The 18536-nt window shown below is 52.4% G+C and overlaps 2 protein-coding genes across 23 annotated transcripts in view; one reads left to right on the top strand and one right to left on the bottom strand.

Moving 5' to 3' along the window:
- Window positions 1–7546, bottom strand: part of LOC105311254 (apolipoprotein L6-like) — a 29317-nt gene extending 21771 nt beyond the window's left edge. For 2 of the 3 annotated variants that reach the window (XM_023527364.1, XM_023527365.1), the window contains exon 1: window positions 6689–6984. The gene's annotated coding sequence lies outside the window, so the exon portion shown is untranslated. Of the gene's footprint in view, window positions 1–6688; window positions 6985–7395 lie in introns of those variants that run through there. The other variant, XM_023527367.1, reaches the window with a different exon arrangement.
- MB (myoglobin) overlaps window positions 1–18536 on the top strand; it is a 30105-nt gene that overhangs the window by 2989 nt on the left and 8580 nt on the right. Inside the window, exons 1-5 of one of the 20 annotated variants that reach the window (XM_023527387.1) lie at window positions 7164–7314; window positions 7592–7668; window positions 14062–14175; window positions 14916–15056; window positions 15810–15912. In XM_023527387.1, coding sequence (XP_023383155.1) covers window positions 15818–15912 — 95 coding nt within the window. In that variant the 5' untranslated portion in view covers window positions 7164–7314; window positions 7592–7668; window positions 14062–14175; window positions 14916–15056; window positions 15810–15817. Of the gene's footprint in view, window positions 1–7163; window positions 7315–7573; window positions 7669–8048; window positions 8205–10012; window positions 10094–10139; window positions 10928–11494; window positions 11589–11641; window positions 11823–14061; window positions 14176–14915; window positions 15057–15809; window positions 15913–18536 lie in introns of those variants that run through there. The other 19 variants (XM_023527378.1, XM_023527380.1, XM_023527385.1 and 16 more) reach the window with 19 other exon arrangements.

Here is an 18536-nt window from a genome sequence, read left to right as displayed (position 1 = left end):
AGCCGGCTGCACAGCTCCGTAACCTGGAAGCCACGGAGAGAATCGTGTGGCACTGAATCCTCTCAGTAAGGCTGCACGTGTCATTGTTTTTTTAAGGCCGGCTCACACTTTCCAATTTGACGATTACTGGGTGAACAGGGGGAAGGGTTCCTCCTTCGGGTACTAAGCAAAACCTTCTAGATGAGAAGAGCTTCCAGTCACGTAATGGGCAGCAAAATTTGGGGGCGAGCGGTGGAATTGTAAGGGGCAGCACTCCGCTCTTGCCCACCAGTTTGTGGATTCGTGTGTCTTGGTCATTGGAGGAAAGGGCACATGGACTATTTCTGTACAGGAGCCTGTGAGGCGGCATCCTGTCCCACCCCTGCTGGGGTCACCAGGATCTCGTGTCCCGGGGATGAACAGGCGGAGAGCTGCCCTGTCACACACGACCCCGCCCCCAACAGCTCACACCCATTACGACGGCTATTATAAAAACACATAGTAAAAACAACAAGCGTTCGTGAAGATGCGGAGCAGTCGGAACCCTTGTGCACTGCTGGTGGGCGTGTAAGCTGGTGCAGCTGCTGTGGAAAACAGTATGGAGTTTCCTCAAAAAATTAAGAATTGAATGACCATGCGATGCAGCCATACCACTTCTGAGTATCTACCCGACAGAATTGAAAGCGGGATCTCAGAGATTTTGTGCACCCATGTTCCTACGGCCTTCCTCACAATAGCTGGGAGGTGAAGCGACCCCAGTGTCCACGGAGAAACGGAATGTGGTCTGTACATACGCTGGAACGTTATTCAGCCTTAAAAAGGGAGGGGATTCTGACTCGTGCTATAACGTGGAGGAACCCTGGAAATGTGATGCTCAGCGAAAGAAGCCAGACACAGAAGGACAAACACCGTGTGGTGGCTCCCCTTGCGTGAGCGCCCTGCTGTAGTCAAGGTCACAGGAACGGGAAGTCCATCCGTGGTTGTGTGGGGCTGTGGGAGGGGGGAGTGGGGAGTTATTGTTTAACAGAGTTTCAGTTTTGTGAGATGAAAACAGCTCTGTGGATGGACGGTGGTGGTGTTTGCACACTATGCGAATGTATTTCCTGCCACCAAACACTACACTTAAAAACGGTAAAGGCGGCACATTTTATGTGTCCCGTAGAGCATGCTGCTCTTTGCTCTCTGAGGGCTTGTTGGGCCAGGGCTGAGCTGCACACAGGCGCTCCCCCTCTCCCCCAGAGCTGCCGGGGACTCTGGGATTGCGCCTGGAACACAGCCAGGCTGCTGACCGGCTTCTCTCCGACCCCCTCGGAGGCAGCTGGCAGCAGGAAAGTCAGCACGGCCAAGTCAGCTGGCTGGGTTGGAGCAGGCGCTTTGGGCCCAAGGTTATAATAATCCCAAGACACAGCCCCGACTGAAAAGCCCTGTGCTCCTTTGGCGGCAGAAATCAGGCTCGGGCAGTGCCGATCGCCAGGGATGGGGAGGGGCCTTGAGGAGCACTCTGACCCCGAAATCCGTGGATTCCCAGAATCTCTCCCTTCTCCCTGGCTGTGGCATTTAAGGATAGTTTTAGCAAACGCTGCCCAGAGAGCGCGATTTGCCAAACCCTGAAGTCCCATCCCTGCCCCCACAGCTATGCTGGGGGAAAGGGAGTGAAGTGGGGAGCAGCGGTCCCTGGGGAGGGAGGGGCACCGAGCTTGGCCCCTGGACCACTGGGTTCCAGGCCCTGGCTGCGTGTCCTAACAGCCCGCCAGCACCATTTTACCCACTTCTCAGAGTTTTTGTAAGGACCGAATGAGTCTATCCTGACAGTCGTAAAGATTGTCATCAGGTACTCATCACTGTTACCGTTTTTATACACAAAGGACCCGCCTTTCATGGGAGATTTGAGAAACTCTTGAGGGGATGTTCCCCTTCCTTCTCAGACCTCGCATTGAGAGAAAAGACGTTTGTGATCGTGGGTTTGGAGGCACGGGAACTGCCAAGCACACACCATCGCACGTGGAGCCCTGTGCTGGGAGCATATGATTGATTCTGCCCCCACTTCCAGTGTCATATTCCCCCCCGGCCCCCGACACCACCAGGCAACCCTTTGACACCAGATGGGTGTCCTAAAATTTAGCTCGATGCCGACATGCTTGACCCAGAGACAACCTCAGATCCCGCAGGTTAACGGCTCTGTCCTCCTAGACCGCCCCGACTTCAGACGCCAGTCACAAGTCCAGTTGCCACCAGTGCCTCCGACTGATTGGCTAGAGGTGGCAGGTGTCTGCGACCTCGTCCTTGGGTGAAATTAATTTGCTAGAGCAGCTCAAAGAACTCAGGAGACACTTGACTTCCTAGACGGCTGGTTCATTATAAAACGGTATGACCTGGCAACAGCCAGATGGCGGAGATGCACAGGGCACGGTGTGGGCAAAGGGCCCAGAGCTTCCATGCCCTCCCTGAGCCCATCAGTCCCAGCAGCCCCAGGTGTCCCCCAGCCTGGAAGTTCACCAAACCGGCCTTTCCAGGTTTTTATGGAGGCTCCATTACAAGGCACGTTCGATTAAATCATTGACTTTTGGCGACTTAACTCAAATCTGCAGGCCCTCTCCCCTCCCTGGAGGTGGTGGGGGGCAGGACTGAAATGCCCAACCCTCTCATCACGTGGAAGGCTCCGCTGGCAGCCAGCCCCTTCCGTCACGTGACGCAGGGGCATTCTAGAAGTCACCTTATTAACTTAACACACGACACCTTTATCGCTCTCATCTTAGGAAACGCCGAGCGTTTTAGGAGCCCCGTGGCAGGACAGGGGTCGAAGACCGAATATGTATTTCTTGTTCTAAATCACAACATCACAGAGCATTTCACGAATCGCCTCGTTTTATCCCCTGGGTCCTTCTAAGAGGCGGGGAGCACAAGCCCAATGTGCAGTTTCCAAGACTGAGGCTTACCCGAGGGGCGGTGTCTGACACGGCTACCAAGTGCGAGGGTTGGGTTAGAACTGAGGTCTGTCTAGCTCCCAGAACTCCTCCCGCAGAGCGCATCCCAGAAGCCCTTAGCGCACTTGCCCGGACCAGCGAACGTGAACTTGCAAACCGATTCCTCCTGGTGGCCTCTCTCTGTCTCTGTCTGTCTGTCTGTCTGTCTCTTTCCAGGAGGAATTCCGTTTATCTATCATCCTCAGTTTCTATGAATCACAGTTGAGAGCCTTCTTCTACCCATTTTCCTTTGATGGCGTGGACAGACAGCGAGGAAAGATAATATGTAACGGGAAGGGCTTGCTGGTAGTTCGGTCTTTGGTCCATATGTTCCCCATGGTTTTAGCTGTAGGGAATGGGTGATTTTATTTTGTGCGGGAGGAGACTGACTGGAAGCTTTTTCCTGTTTTCCCTTTAGGGTGTGGGGAATGGGTGGTTAGCACCCGGCTGCAGGGCCGATCAGCGTACTGCCGTCTCTGAATGCGGCTTGTTTCAACGTTTAGTTCCCTGGCCTCCTCCTTACATGGCGAGCCCAGTGAACCTTTGTTGGGCCAAAGTGACCCGAATCCCACAGCTCTCCGTACGGGTCATTCCAATCTAGCGAGATGGAGTAAATGGAATGCACCAGAGCCCAGAGTGGGTGGAGAGAGCCCAGTGACCGGACCGGCCTGTTCTCTGTGACAACGCAGATGAGCAGAGCACCAGGCTCAGTCCTTGGGCGAAGCGTATTTTGAGGGGACAGAGAGAAAGGACTGGCGAGGCTGAGGGACAGCGGCAGAACGGGGGGCTGGGGTTTAGCTTGGTCATTGCTGCCGGGCGTGACTTTGCTGGGGAGGAAAAGACGTTGCCACCAGCTCTTTCTGTCTCTGCATCTGGCTTCTCCATGTGGCCAGGAGCAAGCGCCTCTGGGGGCCGGGGGAGGGGGCCCCAAGTTTGCACGCGGAGAAGGTCAACCTGGGCTGCGGGATTGTCCCACACGGCTTCACATGCGAAGTTCTAGATCTTCGTCCTGGATTCCGAAATTCCGTGGGAGAGCAGGCAAGCATTGGGCTTGATACAGAACAAGCAAACTCGCATGTCAGCCTGTGCTATGCAGACTGCGGGGCTGCTGGCTGGGCTCTGGCACATTTGCAGAGGCCCAAGTCTTCCGAGGGAGAGAGGGAGCAGGCCCCTCGCCCCTTTCCTGCCCCGAGCAGCACTGAGAGTCCCTGCCAGGGGCCCGACCCCCCAGATCTGTGCTCTGACTGCCGTGGGGAGGCAATCAGGCATTAGAAGATGAGGTCAAACAATAGGATTCTGTCTTGGCGACAGGTATTAGAGCCCGATTTTAGGTTGTTTCATTAAGGGAAGAAAAGACCTCTGTTGTTCCACGGTCCTGACCAGCACTGACGTGTATGGTGTCAGACTGGTGATGACTCCCCGCCTTCTTCTCTTACAGTTCTTAAAACCAGGGTCGGCTCCACGTGGCCTGTGGCCATTCCCTGGCTGTGGACCTGAATTTTGATTTGCACAGAAAAGCAAAATCCTGCGGCTGAATGGAACTAGTAAGAGAGGAGACTCTTCCAGCGAGGAAGAGCTGAGGGGTAGGAAGTTATGTTAATTTGATCACAACTGACATTTGATTTTATTTTTAGCTTGAGCTCGTGGTCAGTGGCGCCCACAGATCATGCCCACTGACAATCGCCGTCTCTCCCCGGTCCGATGGGCTCTGTGATAATGGCTTTATGTGCTTAGGTTAATCCTTTCCGTAACTCCGTGAGGTCAGCCTGCTGTGGTCCCTATTTCACCAGGGAAAGCACTGAGACAGGGAGAAATGAATAATGCACCCAAGGCCACATGTCCAGCCCATGGCAGTGCCGGGGTCTGAGCCCAGACAGCTGGGGTCTGAGCCCAGAACCCGAACCACTGTGCTCTGCGGCCTCTCTCAGCGTGAGATTTAGTGTCGGATTCCTCCGTTCGAATCCTGTGCAAACTGGCCCCGTCCACCCCGAGGTCAGGGGGCCTCATTCCTCTCCCTGCTCCCTCGAGTCCAGGGCTGCTTCTGGCCTCTGCGGAGAAGGGAGCAGGGACTCCGTGAGCAGGAGTGACACGGGCTCTTCACCAGAGCTGGGCCACACGCCAGTTGAGACCCCAGGAGAGCGCACCCCTGCCGTGGTCACGTCATGGCCATTCTGTGTGGGGAGAAGACAGGCTCCCCCAAGCCCGGACGGTCTCCAGATGGCTTTTCTCTGAAGACTTTCCCAGAGAATCTCGGGGACCCCGGGCAGCATGGGTGGTGACAGAGCCCCGGCCTCATATCCAGCATCCGGGGGAGCAAGCTGTCTGTTGGCTGCCCTGCGGGGTGCCAAGCTAAACCCTTCTCCCCTGGGCCTATGCTTCTCCATCTGTAGTGAGTCAACTGGTGACCCCAGAGTGCTCTGTCCAAGTCCTTCTCCCTGGCACCTGAGAATGTAGTCTTATTAGGAAATAGGGTCTTCGCCAGTGTAATTAAGGATCTCGGGCGATGAGATCGTCCACGGATTTAGGGTGGGCCCTGACTCCAACGACAGTGTCCTTCAAAGAGACAGGAGGGAGAAGACGCGGAAACTCAGAGAAGGGACGGCCGCGTGGAGGTGGAGGCAGAGACTGGAGTGGGGCAGCCTCCACCCAGGGGAGCGCCCCCGGGCGCCCCGCCGAGCCAGCAATAGAACGGGGCCCCCGACGCTCAGAGAAGGGGCCCTAAGTGTTTTGCATCCTCACGAGTTGCACACTTCACAGTTTGCAAAGCACTTCTCCATCCATTCTCTACTGGGTCCGGGGTGGGAGGTGTTTTCTCATCCAGCGAGTCTTTATCAAGCACCTCCTGCTTAAGGTGAGCATGAGGACGGCATGAGCCGCAGCGTATGAAGGACTTAGCACCGTGCCTGGTGGCGCTAAGGCCAGCGGTGGGTGCCGAGTGGGGCTGGCACAGCGGTTGTTATCGGCATGAACTTGGCCCTGTACCAGGCAACAGAAATAATAAGACCGACACGGGGCCTGACCTCATGGCCCCCAGCCCGTCAGGGACCATGCTCATTAGTCCTATGATGGAGTCAACATTCTAACCATTTCGACCCAGATGTGTTTTGTTTTTTTTTTAAAGGCGGTTTCTTTTTTCAAATGTGGTTTCTTTATTAACTATAACCGAGACCAGAAGTCCACACGTGCACTGAGTGCTCACTCTGTGCCAGGCACAGTTTTAGGGATTTTACTTATTTTAAATGTCACCACGCCCTAGGAGGCAGGTACTGTTATGATTTCCATTCGGCAGATGAAGAAACCGAGGCACAGAAAGGTGAAGTAACTTGCCTGAAGTCACACGGCTCGCAAGCAGCGAGGACAGAGCTCAATCCCAGTCGTCTGGCTCCAGATGCACTGTACTATTTTGCCTCCTGCTTATAAGCACCTCACACTGCTGTATGTGTGTGTGCGTAGCAGGGTGCTGGGGGGACTTAGATGAGCTAGTTCACAGATCTCAATCTTTCCGAGTAACTGCTCAGTATTTCAGGGTCCCCTTCACCCCCTCCATCACCCCGCTACCCCTAACCAGCACCACACTTCCTCCTCTCCAGGTTGGTGCCTGGGTGTGTAGGAGGGGCGGGGAGATGGCAGGTAAGGGCCTTGCATAGGGCCTGCTGAATAATACATGCTTTTAAACACAACCAGTATCTAGTGTACAGGGACAATTGTAAATATTGCCTCACGGACGAAATGAAAGAGTCTGTTACCTGGTCTCATTGGTGAAGAAAGCCTCCTTGAAGGAGGGGCTGGCGACACCACTCAAGCCAAGGTGACGGGAGCTGCATCATATCACGCCCCCGCCCGCCCCTGCAGCCAAGGTTAGAAACCTGCAGATGCTGCTCTAACGGCCCAAAGCAGGAGCCCAGGCCAGGCCCGAGCACCTGCTCCAGCTCTAAGCTCCCCGTAGTTCAGATCAGGAAGGCCAAAGAATCCCAGAGAAACAAACCCTGGTTGCCACACGAGCTGGCACCACTGTTCGCCTTTGGCTTTTCAGTGCTGGGCCAACGTGACTAATTTTAACTGACCCTGCTGACTCATCCCACGTGCTAGGAATCCCCTCCCTCCCCTACCCCGAGCCACAACCACAGCCCCTCTCCAGGTCTGCACCACCGAATTCTTAAGCTCAAAGTCATTCCTGATCTCCTCCAAGCCAGCATTCCAACCTCATACCTGACCAATCGCTTCACAAAACTCCTGACCTGGCTAAACTGGCCTTCTCGGGTTTTCCTGAATGTTTCATACCCATTCTGGCTTCCCTAAGTCTCTGATTGTCTTTCCGGCCCCTATTCCAACACCCCGTTTTCAAGGATGCCTTTCCAATCATCACAGACCGGTACGATCGCCCTCCCCCTGCCCCTTTCAGCTACCCCTCTCCTCACCTGCCAAGTAGTTTATCAGTGATGATAAAACTCACGTGGAGGGTGACAATCCAAAGGGCTTTAACAAATACGGAGCATCCACTCCTTGCTCTGTGGGATATTAGGACACTATTTATACGAACGTTTTATTCCCAGCTCCTCTTTCTCATCTGTCCATGGGATTATGCAACATTTTATTTACGTTAGTTTCACTCTCCTCTCCTTTGCCTGCTGGATGCGGAGGGACCACAGGTCTTTGCGGGTGAAGCTGGGCCCCCGAATCACCGTATGGAGCAGAGCCCCGTCCCCAGCTTGCATTGGATTATGAGGTAATCATAATGAGAACCAAACGTATGAAGCCTGCTAATTAATAGGCCACCGAGATTTGGGGGGTTGTTTGTCATAGCAGCTAGCGCTCTAACTCATATGAAGGTACCGGTGTTTGCACTTCCGCCTTCACCCCCCACCTGGCACGCAGGAGTCCGTAATTTCCTCCTCAGTCCCCACTCTGCCTCTCCTTCACCCCCATGTGCGGACCTGACCCATCACTCCCCTCCTTGTACTCTCTTAGGGCTCCCCCGTGTCCTTGGAGGTTTCCCTCTCCATCTCCTCTTCCCCCTCCCAATTCTTAAAAGTCAGGGTGCTCCCCAGGGTCCTTCTTTTCTTCCCTGGACACTCTCTCCTGGGCGACCTCTGCTTCTTCCTCTGCACCAACTCACACTCCGGCCCTGTGCGGCTGGGGTCAACTCCGGCTTCTCCAGGTCATCAGCTTAACTCGGGGCGTTTGGTGCTAGGACTCCGCGGATGGGCTTTCAAGTCCCGCTGATGGGAAGACGAGGACCAAATGCGTTTGCTCTGTGCCGTGGTGAGTTAGGCGCGATTTTAGGCAGACTGGAGAAAACCCAACCGTGCTCCAGGTGGCGGCATGGGCCCTGATTCACTTTGTGTCTCTGCTTCCGCTGCCCTCTCCAGGGGGGAGCAGAGCTGATGTCCCCCTCCCTGGAGGGGCTGTGGGTGGCTCAGACCTGGGTTTTGATTGATTTTAAAGGGAAGAGGTATTAGGATAGGGGCGGGTGGTGTAGAGAGTGGGAAGGGTGCAGAGCTGTAGGATGCTCGGGAGAGAGGATGGGGGGGCTGCCAGGTAGAGGCTGCCCTCGACACTCCCCCTCAGAGAGAGGGCTCCTCTCTGTGCCCTGCCAACCAGAGGTATCCACGCCCGTGCCATCTCCATGCCTACTCAGCTGCTTTGGGGAAAACAAGGGTGTGGCCTTTGGGACAGCAGATGCTACTGTCCCAAAGGAGACCCGTCTCCTCCCGGGTGCCTCGCCTGTCTTACTAAATGACACTGCCATCTGCCCAGTCCGTCAGCAAGAAACTCAACTCCCCTCGCCCCAGTCTTCCCTGCAGAGCCTGTTCCCTCTCCTCTTTATCCCTCTGCCCTGCCTCCCTCTGCTCAGGCCCCCCGCCCCACCCCGGATGTGGGCTCCACAGCAGGCTCTGAAAGGTCTCCCTTCTCCAAACCGATCTGCGGTTGAAAACCCCAAAACATCAAGGCAGTGGTTGCCTCTGGGAGGTGGCGGCAGCCGGCATTGACCAGGAAGGGGCATGGGGAACATTCTCATCTTACATATGAGAATGATCTGTATCCTGATAGGTGTTGGGTTACACAGGTGTATGAATTTGTCAAAATTCTGCAAATATACTCTTCAAGCATGTGCATTTCATTGGATGGAAATTTTTCATCAAAAGAAAAAAAATGCAAATATTGAACTCCTGCTAAGGATACGCATACCGAAGTATTTAGGGGACAGTGGTTGGACAGACATCTGCAATTTACTTTGAAATGCTGCAAAAATAAGAAAGATTGATGGATGCATGTAGGGATGGATAGATATGTGGTAAGACTAGTAAAACGTCAGTGGTAGACTTTAGGTGGTGAGTATACGGTGTTCACGCAAAAATTCAGCTTTGCTGCATGCACAAACATTTGTATAATAAAATGATGGGGAGAAATGTCTCCTGCCTCCCAACTTGTCCCCTTCATCACATTATTCCCATCTGCAACTGGTGTGGTGTTTCTAGGACAGCAAATCCGGGGGAAGCCCTCCCCTGCTTGAAGCCCTTCAGCGCTCCTGGGGGACCTTACTTCCTATGGCTTCCCGGGCCGTCTGCGGTTGGCCTCTGTTTATTCGTCTGGCCTCATCGTCCATTGCTTCCGCCCTCACTTTTTCCACCACCAAAACACCAAAGAATTTGTCCTTCCCCGCATGGACCATGCTTTTCACAGCTCCTGTGGCAGAAATTTCTAGTTTACATTCAATTTACCTTCTTCCCTTCTTTCTAAGTAATAGATGTCCCTTTTTTTTTTTCAGTTTCAATTTACTTTATTAAAATTTATTTTTGTTGAGGTAACATTGGTTAATAACATTACGTCAGTTTCAGGTGTACAGCATTATAATTTGATATCTGTATACACCACAGCGTACTCACCACCAAAAGTCTAGTTTCCATTTGTCACCATCTATTTGACCCCCTTTACCCATTTCACCCTCTGCTGGCCCCTCTTCTTCTCTCATAACCACCAATCTGTTGTCTGTATCTGTGAGTTTGTTTTTGTTTTGTTTGGAACGCCCGATTTTTAGCTGGGGATATGGTCATATGGAAATTTTCCAGGTTCCCTTGCACAGAGGTGTGGCCATGTGATGTGCAGTGAGAAGAAGTATTGATTATGACTTCCTGAAAGTGTCTCTAAAGGCAAGGAGCACGACCTCCTTCACCCTTTTTGCCTTCCTGCTGGTTGGAATGATGACATGATGGCTGGAGCTCAAGCAGCCATCTTGGTTCAAAAGGTAGAGGCCATGTGTGTAATATAGCAGAGCACTAAAGTAGATTGAGGCTAGGTTCCTGACACCGTTGTGTTCCATATCAGCCCTGGACCACTACCTCTGGACTTCTATATGAAAGAGGAAAAATATTCTCTTGTTGAAGCCATATTATTTTGGATTTTCTGTCATCTGCAACCAAACCTAGTCCTAAAACACTAACTTCCATGTCCTTAAAAGTTTTGGTCTTTGGGCCTGGAATATCCTTTCCTCACTTTGGAAACCTCTGTTGATCCTTCAAATTCCTACTCAGGCATCACCTTCTCTGTTACACGTTCCTTGGTGGAATTAATAACTTCCTCCTTTGTGATTCCTTCATTCCTTATATCACAGTGAGCAATTATTGAGCACTGACTGTGTACCAGGCACCATGCTGAGTCCTGTATGTGCACACCCTCTTTTAATCTACATGACAACATTTGAGATAGGTAATTATTTTCAAATTTCGCATTTTACAGATAAAAAGACCAAAGCCCCCCCAAAAGTTGTGATGCTTTCCCTGGACCACAAAAATCAAAATACACGGTTGGGCCGAGCATCTAAGCCAGGTGTCTGGTTCCAAAGCTTTTAGCCCTATGCTTAACTGCCTCTGTCACTGTCCTTACCACAAAGCGCTGCCAGCATCTGTTCACATAGCCCTCCCTCCCATGGCCCCCTGAAGCTCGTGGACTGCGTGGCGTTCACCTCGGCCACCCCAGACAGAGCCATGAGCGTGCGCATTTGTGGAACTGAACTGTCCACTCCAAGTCCCCTCGCCCTGGTTCTGGCACTGGAGAGCTCTCCCAGGAGGCCTTGCCTCCTACAGCACCCCCGGCCCTGGGCACCCTGCGTCCTTCGGGCTTTTGCACACGGTCTGTTACCTCTGTTAAGGAGAACTTTCCGAGCGCCCCCTAACACTGTAAGAGCCAGCCCGATCATCGCCTCTGCCGGGAGGTCTTCTCTGCGGGGGCCTCGGCTGCCTCTCTGCCCTCCCATCGCCCTCTGCTCGAATCTCTGTTGCTTTCTGAACCCTTCGGGGCGTTTCCTCCACTCCGCCTTGAGTCCCTTGAGAACAAGGTCTTCTTCATCTTTTAATAACTTAACAACCATCCCTGGTCGGTGCCATGTGTATACAGATGGAAAAAGGCCCCGTCCTGGCTGGCTGGGAGGGCGAGTGGGTGAGCAAAGTTGCACAGAGGAAGCGGCCCAGCCAGAGATGGAGGTTTTTCTCTTTACCACCGCTAGATGGCAGCAGGGCCAGCCAGTTGTCAGCCTTCCAATTGTCCGCCTTCGCCTCCAGGAAGCCAAGACGCTGGATGACTCGGTTCAATAAAATAAACATTCGAAGAGCTTACCGACCTGGCCTTTTGCTATGTGCTGTCAGAAAGGTGAGAGGGGGAAGAGGAAGACTCCAAAAGTTAGACTAGTTCCCAGCTGCGAAGCATAAACTCTGACACTAGACTGCCCGGGTTCGAATTTCATGCTTGGCATTTCCTAGCTGTGTGACCTTGGGCAAGTTCCTTAACCTCTCTGTGTGCCTCAGTCTCCTCGTGTGTAAAGTGGAGCTTATAAAAGTGTCTATTGAAAGGGCTGCCAGGAGGGGCCGTGCCCCCCGAAATGCCGTAAGTACAGTGTCTGCCTCTGAGGAAGCTCACAGGGTAGCCAATGGGGAGCTGCACCCCGAAGCAGAGAGAGATGAGGAACACAGAGGGGCAAGAGGACGCACCTGCTGGGAAGGGGATGGAATGAGGGGCGAGGTTCCTGGAGGGGGAGCTGTTTCCGTCAGATGGGACTGGAGTGGTGGTGGGGGGGACACGTGGTTGGGGGGAGGCCGTGGAGGTGGGGCTGGGCTCCATCCAGGTGACAGGTGCAAGGTGGGGTTGGAGGAGCCGTTCCAAGGCTGGGGAGTAAAGAGGAGGGAAAGCAAGGCTGCGTCCCCAGGCTACACCTGTCGACTGGGATATTGGGATCCTGTGTCCCTGCCAGACCTCCTCCATCTAACCCCCTTGGGCCTCCAGGGAGAGGTGAGGACTTGCTGTGGAACTGTATTTTTAGTTCCCTGTGCCTCTCCCCAGCTGCTATAAGACACCTCTCCCCACCCCCAGCCCTGCCACCTGGCTGGAGGCTCCATGAGGACAGCTGGGGAGAAGGGGAGACATGACCAGTATGGTGTCTGCTAGAAGGTTGGGGAGGAGTGGGTGGTGGGCCTGTGTGGGGTCTGAGGCAAGCTTGGGGATCCCGCCGCCCCATCAAGGGCCTCAGGCAGGTCCTGCAGGCTCCAGGCCCCAGCCCTGCTCTGAGTCTGGCCTGGCCCCGGGCCAGGAGGGCAGACTCTTCCAGGAAGGAGCAAACTGAGCGGGGGCGGGAGGGAGGCACAGCCCAGGCCGGCCTCCAAAGGCGAAGTTCCCAGGAGGAGGGGGAAGAGCGGTGGTCAAGGTCAAGGGGATCCCTGGCTTTAAAGAGGGATCCATCTTTGATCCCCTTCCGTGGCATCTTAAAGTGTAATCCCTCAGATTCACTGGGGGGGATTGTCGGCTGCCTGAGGGCTCGTAGTTCCCAGGTCACACAGGCTGAACTCACTGCCCTTGCAAGAGAGGAGCCTGGTGCAGAGCCACCTGGGGACTCAAACCTGTGTGGTGGGTGCTAGAAGCCCCTTGCTAGGGAGTTCTCTCTGTGTATGTGAGTGATGAGAGGTGCGGGCTGCCAGACACTGAAGATCACAGAATAGGTCTTTTCCCACCAGACGGGCTTCTGGTTTACCTTGCCGGGGGAGGGTACGTTAAAGTCCTGGGGATGTTTAGTCTGGACAAGAAAACTCTTAGGTCAGCCTGCAGCTTCCCCTGTGCGAAAGACTCAGCTGATCCTCTGCATCCCCAAGGAGCCTGCAGAGCCAGGACAAGGGGGCGAGCATGACAGAAAGATGCATTTTGGTTCAATATAAAGACCCTTTAAAGATTTAGGTAGTGAGCTCACTGCTCCCACGAGTATTTAAGCAGATGCTAGGTGATGATTTGTAGGAAGAATTCCTGTATTTAGTGAGAACTTAGACAAGATACCATCGTAAAGCCTCTATTAGCCTCCAGATATTATGGCCGTATAATCCTAGACTTCTCTCTTTCTGCCTTCTATGATTCTGGAATCTAGAACCCAAGTTCCTAGAGTGGTACAAGTTGAAGACTTTGGCTCTCTAGAATTCTAATTCTGGGATCTCAAGACTCCAGAATTTGAAGACTTGAGGATGATTCTCTAAGTCTCAGATTTTCAGATAAGGAATCTGTGATATGAAAGGGAAAAAGAGGAAGGGGCGGGTCTGACTTGTGGGGATCCACTTCTGCCCCGTTGGGTATCAAACCGACTCGCCTCTGTGTACATGCACGTGTGAGTGTGTGACACAAGCATGCAAGGCTGCAGAAAGTTTTGCACATAAAGGCAGAATGCCCCACCAGTCAGAGGCTGTCACAGAGATAATTATAGTCCCCAAACAGAGCTGGCGACTCCAGGTAGCCATAGCGACCATTAGGTAACGCCTGTTCTGTTGTAGAGATGTAAGGACAAACAGTCGATTCCTTCCTATTAAGCTTAAATGGTAAAACTTAAGAGGTTTGTCAACTTCAAAGCCGCAGGTTTTCATGAGCATTCCACTTAATGGGGTGCCTGCCAAGGGGTGACAGCTTCACATTAAACACTTTGGCATTAGTAATGAGTCGATGAGTTTTCAAATACTCAGGTTGTCCCTAAATAACTCAGGGGGCTGGAGATGGGAGAGGAGCAGTAGATTCAGGTTTGAGTTGCAGCTCTGCTCCAAATCCTTGTTTCCTTACAGCCGGGTGGGATAATAATCTGCCCTGCCCTGTCCTGCAGGCCACACTGCTGGTGACCAGACGTAAGTGACCAGAAATAGGAGCTGAAGCGGCTGAGGGTGTGAACAGACCCTCTCAGAGGTGCCCTCCTTTTTGATCCTACGCCTGGCACGGGGTAGGCACTTGCTTGTTCTTTCTGAGCCTCATTTTTCCACAGCTATAAAATGGGGCGATGCTCACTACCTGGCAGGGCCACTGTGAAGATTAGATATAGTCCTGCCCAAGGAGGCACGTCGTAAACTGTAGCATCCTCTGTCATTCCGTGTTGATCATAGCACCAGATAAACTATACTGGAAGTTTATTTCTCTTACTTATCTCCCCAAGGATACTGGGAGTTTCTTGAACACAGGGAAGGGTTTCACTTGGTTTTGTTGTCCTGAGCATGTGGCAGTTTCCGACACACAGTAGGGACTCTATAACTGTGTGTTGGATGAATGGATGGACAGACGGTAGATGATGAATGGATGGGTGGGTGGGTGGGTGGATGGGTGATGGATGATGGGTGGGTGAGTGGATGGAAGGATGGAGGGATGGATCATGGATGGATGGATGATAAATAAATAGAAAAGACCAATCATCCTCACTTACTTTCCTTGCAGGGTCGTCCATCTTTTTTATTCAATGATCATTTATTCAATTCAAACCTGGTACCGTGTGAGGTCTAGTGGGCATGCAGATGAATAAGACAGAGCCCCTGCCCACATGAACATCAAAATAAGGTGTTCAGGAGCATAAACTCAGGGGCGCAGCTTTCTGGGTTCAAATTCCAGCTCTTCCATAGACTAGCTGTGCGACCATGACACATTCTCCTAACTTCCCCTCGACTGCATGGGGCTAATGTCAGTATCTATCAGATAGGGCTGTTGGGGGAATTCAATGAGCTACCGAACATGAAGTGCTTGGAGTAGGGTCTGGCACCCAGCAAAGACTCTGGATCGGCTGTCCTTATACTAACGTAGGAGCTGGAATGGAAGTGAGGAATACTGTGCAGTGAGGTACGCAATACAACAGGACCACACGTAAACAAATGGAAGGAGAAAGCAATGAATTGTGCCTTGAGGGGGGGGCGCAGCAAGCAAAATGTTTCAGACGGAACTATCTGAGCAAGGCCACGAAGCCAGGAGTTTACCGGGTGAAGTGGGAAAAACTCAGACTTAGAGAGGTTATGGATTTGCCTGGGTTTGCCCAGCTCAAGTGGGAAACCATCTAGGCTTCTGGCCACTTGTTACTTCTGGCTGGGTGAGGGGCATTCTGACAAAGTGAGCAGAATGTAGATAAGGAGACTCTCGGGGCCAGGACTGCCCCTGGGCCAGCCTGGGCACCTGCTGCCCAAGCTTAGAAACATGACGGCTCCTCTTGGAATGGCTGACCACAGGGAGAGTTGGGTTTCAGGCTGCTGGCATCGGCCTTGGCGGTGCCCTTTCTGTTGGCTTCTGAGACTTCAGACAGTGGCCCGACCTCCTCCCTACTCTTTCCACACACACAACCACCCCCACCTCCCCATGGCCTGAATTGTCCTACCTCCCCACAATGGCACCTGCCCCAAAATAGCTTCCATGTGAGGGCTGGAGAAAGGAAAAGATTAGACCCCTGCATGAAGGGGGAGGGGAAACGAGCGAGCTGTCAAGTGATCTGTGTCAAGCATCGGGGGAGATATAAAATCCCTTTGGGGCCGGGCGGCCTCAAACCCCAGCTGTCAGGGTCAGGACACCCAGTGAGCCCACACTTGCTCTACCTGTTTTCTGCAGACCACACCATGGGGCTCAGCGATGGAGAATGGCAGTTGGTGCTGAACGTCTGGGGGAAGGTGGAGGCTGACATCCCGGGCCACGGGCAAGAGGTCCTCATCAGGTAAAAGGAAGAGATGCCATTGTCCCTGTCATCTCCTTCTCAAAGATCAAGTGTGTTTGCCTGCAAGGTGGGACTTGTGTCCCAGGGTTGACCAGCTGGCTGTGTTCGTTGAGTTTGTTAACACCCCCATTTGATTCTCCTTTGCTTTTAATTGTCGAGGATTGGAGTCGAGAGAGGAAAGGGGATCCATCTCACACCGATGTCAGCATCTGGGAGAAGCTTTATGATCAAACCCTGAATGCCTAGAACCCAAGAGGAATTATAGTCAGAGTTTACAAGGACCCCAAAAGACCTTATTCAGCCGCCTCACTTATTAGATGAGGAAAAAAAAAAAAAAAAAAAAAAAAAACGAGAAAGGACCGATGTCCCCAGACTCATAAGTCTGTTAAAGTCTGTAAAGTGTCAAGGCTAAGACCTGGCCTTCAAGATGAGACATGGCTTTGCCACTGAGCAGCTGCGTGATCTTTGGGGAGGTACGCGACCTCTCTGAGTCTCGATTTCCTCCCTCTAGACAATGGGGGGGACATCCGAATATATATATATTATAGAGTAGAAGTGAGAATTAAGTAAGATGATGCAGTAAGGGGCCCGGCACAGTTCTTGGCAGACGGTGAGTTCCAGTAGACGTTAGTAACTGTTATAAATGAAACCCAGCCAGGTGACCTTTAAAGTATTATAATTAGAAAACAGATGACAAAGGCCCATTAGTAACTTTTGACATTGAGTATGTCTTGAATTTGAGAGCTCAGAGTGGTGTGGTCTCCAAACACATCTTGCTTTCTATAGCAAGGGATTCCAGAAGAAAAAAAAAAAAAAAATCCAAGTTTTGTAAATAGAGGATGGCTTGCGGCTCACAAGTAGAATTTTCCCTTCGCCCTCCGCCCCAAATGGTGATCGACGCTCCTCTTCTCCTGGCCCCTTCTCTCATGCTCCCGGCTAGTGCGGGTCAGATCCCTAATGGGGTGTATGTAAATCAACATTGCTGCAGCTGAGAGGAAGGGGCCAGGGGATGCCACGGGTGAATGTCCTTCGTGCTTGAATTTACAAATGAGTTTCTCCTTCTTTCTGAGTGGGTTTTCGTGTCCCACTCACATGCCCTTTTGGTCTCCTCTGGTTTCACCCATTTGCAGCTCCCACGTCTGGGGAGGGTAGTGGGTCCTGCCAGTCCCGCTATCCAGATTCTGAGCCCTTGGCGATCCATGCTAGAAACACCAGAAGAAGGATGGTCAAGTTCTCTGCTGACCCTCAAAGGGATCTCGGGGCATTTTCTTATGTCTTTCTGCTCCTGTCTCTGTCATCTGGTTGCTGGGGCTGCAAAAGGTCCTGTTCAATTAGACAAAAGCTCCCCCCGAGTGGACATCAACTCTTCAGCCACCAGTTTGCTGTGTGACCGTGGACAAGTCACTGTTCCTCTCTGGGTCTTATTTACCTATTTGAGGAGTGATGAGATTATCTGCCTTGGTCTCTGAGATCCTTCCTGCTCCCAGGCTTGGCATGCTCCAAATTCACAAGCCTCCCGTTTTTGGAGAGGAGGCAGGTGGTAAGGGTGGGAGACCCGTTTGCAGAGTAGAGGTCTTTCCAAGATAATCTGGGGTTGCCAGCCCCAAGACGCTGTTGCATGTTTTGAAGGAGACTTGGGGTATTGTGTCATCAGGAGAAATATTTCCTCCCTTCCCAGGGTGGATCAGAGAGACTGCCAGGGGCCAGGAGCCAAGGACAAGATGTGATGCCTAAGGCTGCTGGCCCTTTAAGGCCCCGGAAGGCCCGATGCCCTATCATGTCTTAAGCTGTAGGACGTGCAGAGACCATGACAACTGGTTCTGCCTTCTCAGTGTTGGGGGTATGGAGACGGGGAGGAGAGAGGATGCTAATTCCCAGGGCCAATGCCTCTGTGGGGCCTAGCCTCCTGGTTCTGCTCCAGATAATGAACTTGGGCTTTCTTACTGACCTTCGAAAGGTCATTTTTTCTTATGCTCTGATTATAAACAAGGGCAGTTCGGTTCAGCTGCACCTGTTAATAAAATACGGAGGCTTCACTGCAAGTACATGATCATAAAGTTCTAAAAGATAAAAGCTGGAAGGACAGTTGGAGAATCTGGTTCCAGGAGTGAGGGCTGCTGAGTGGGCTCTAGGTTCCTGCCTTGCCTTCTCTTGCCTAAACCTTTTCTGTTTTAATTTTGCCTTTGAACAAAAGATTTCAAGGCCATGAAAATTTGAAAATCACTGCTGGTGGCCAGTACTCCTCATGGTACAGGGAGGAAATATGGTCCACAAGTCTCAGGCAGCCAACGGCAGCTACAGGCAGAACTGAGAATTCCTGATCCTAATGATTTTGCTGCTGGAGCTGCTGAAGGTGGTGACAAGAGATGGAGGTGGTGATGGAGGTGATGATGTGGATGATGGAGGTAATGATGGAGGTGATGATGGAGGTGATGGGGGTGATGATGGGGGTGATGATGGAGATGATGGAGGTGATAATGGAGGTGATGATGGAGGTGATGATATGTATGATGGAGGTAATGATGGAGGTGATGATGGAGGTGATGGGGGTGATGATGGAGGTGATGATATGTATGATGGAGGCGATGAGGGAGGTGATGATGTGGATGATGGAGGTGATGATG

This window comes from Pteropus vampyrus, unplaced genomic scaffold, assembly GCF_000151845.1.
Source record: "Pteropus vampyrus isolate Shadow unplaced genomic scaffold, Pvam_2.0 Scaffold16, whole genome shotgun sequence".
NCBI classification, from domain to species: domain Eukaryota; kingdom Metazoa; phylum Chordata; class Mammalia; order Chiroptera; family Pteropodidae; genus Pteropus; species Pteropus vampyrus.
This window is presented reverse-complemented; position numbering and strand designations above follow the sequence as displayed.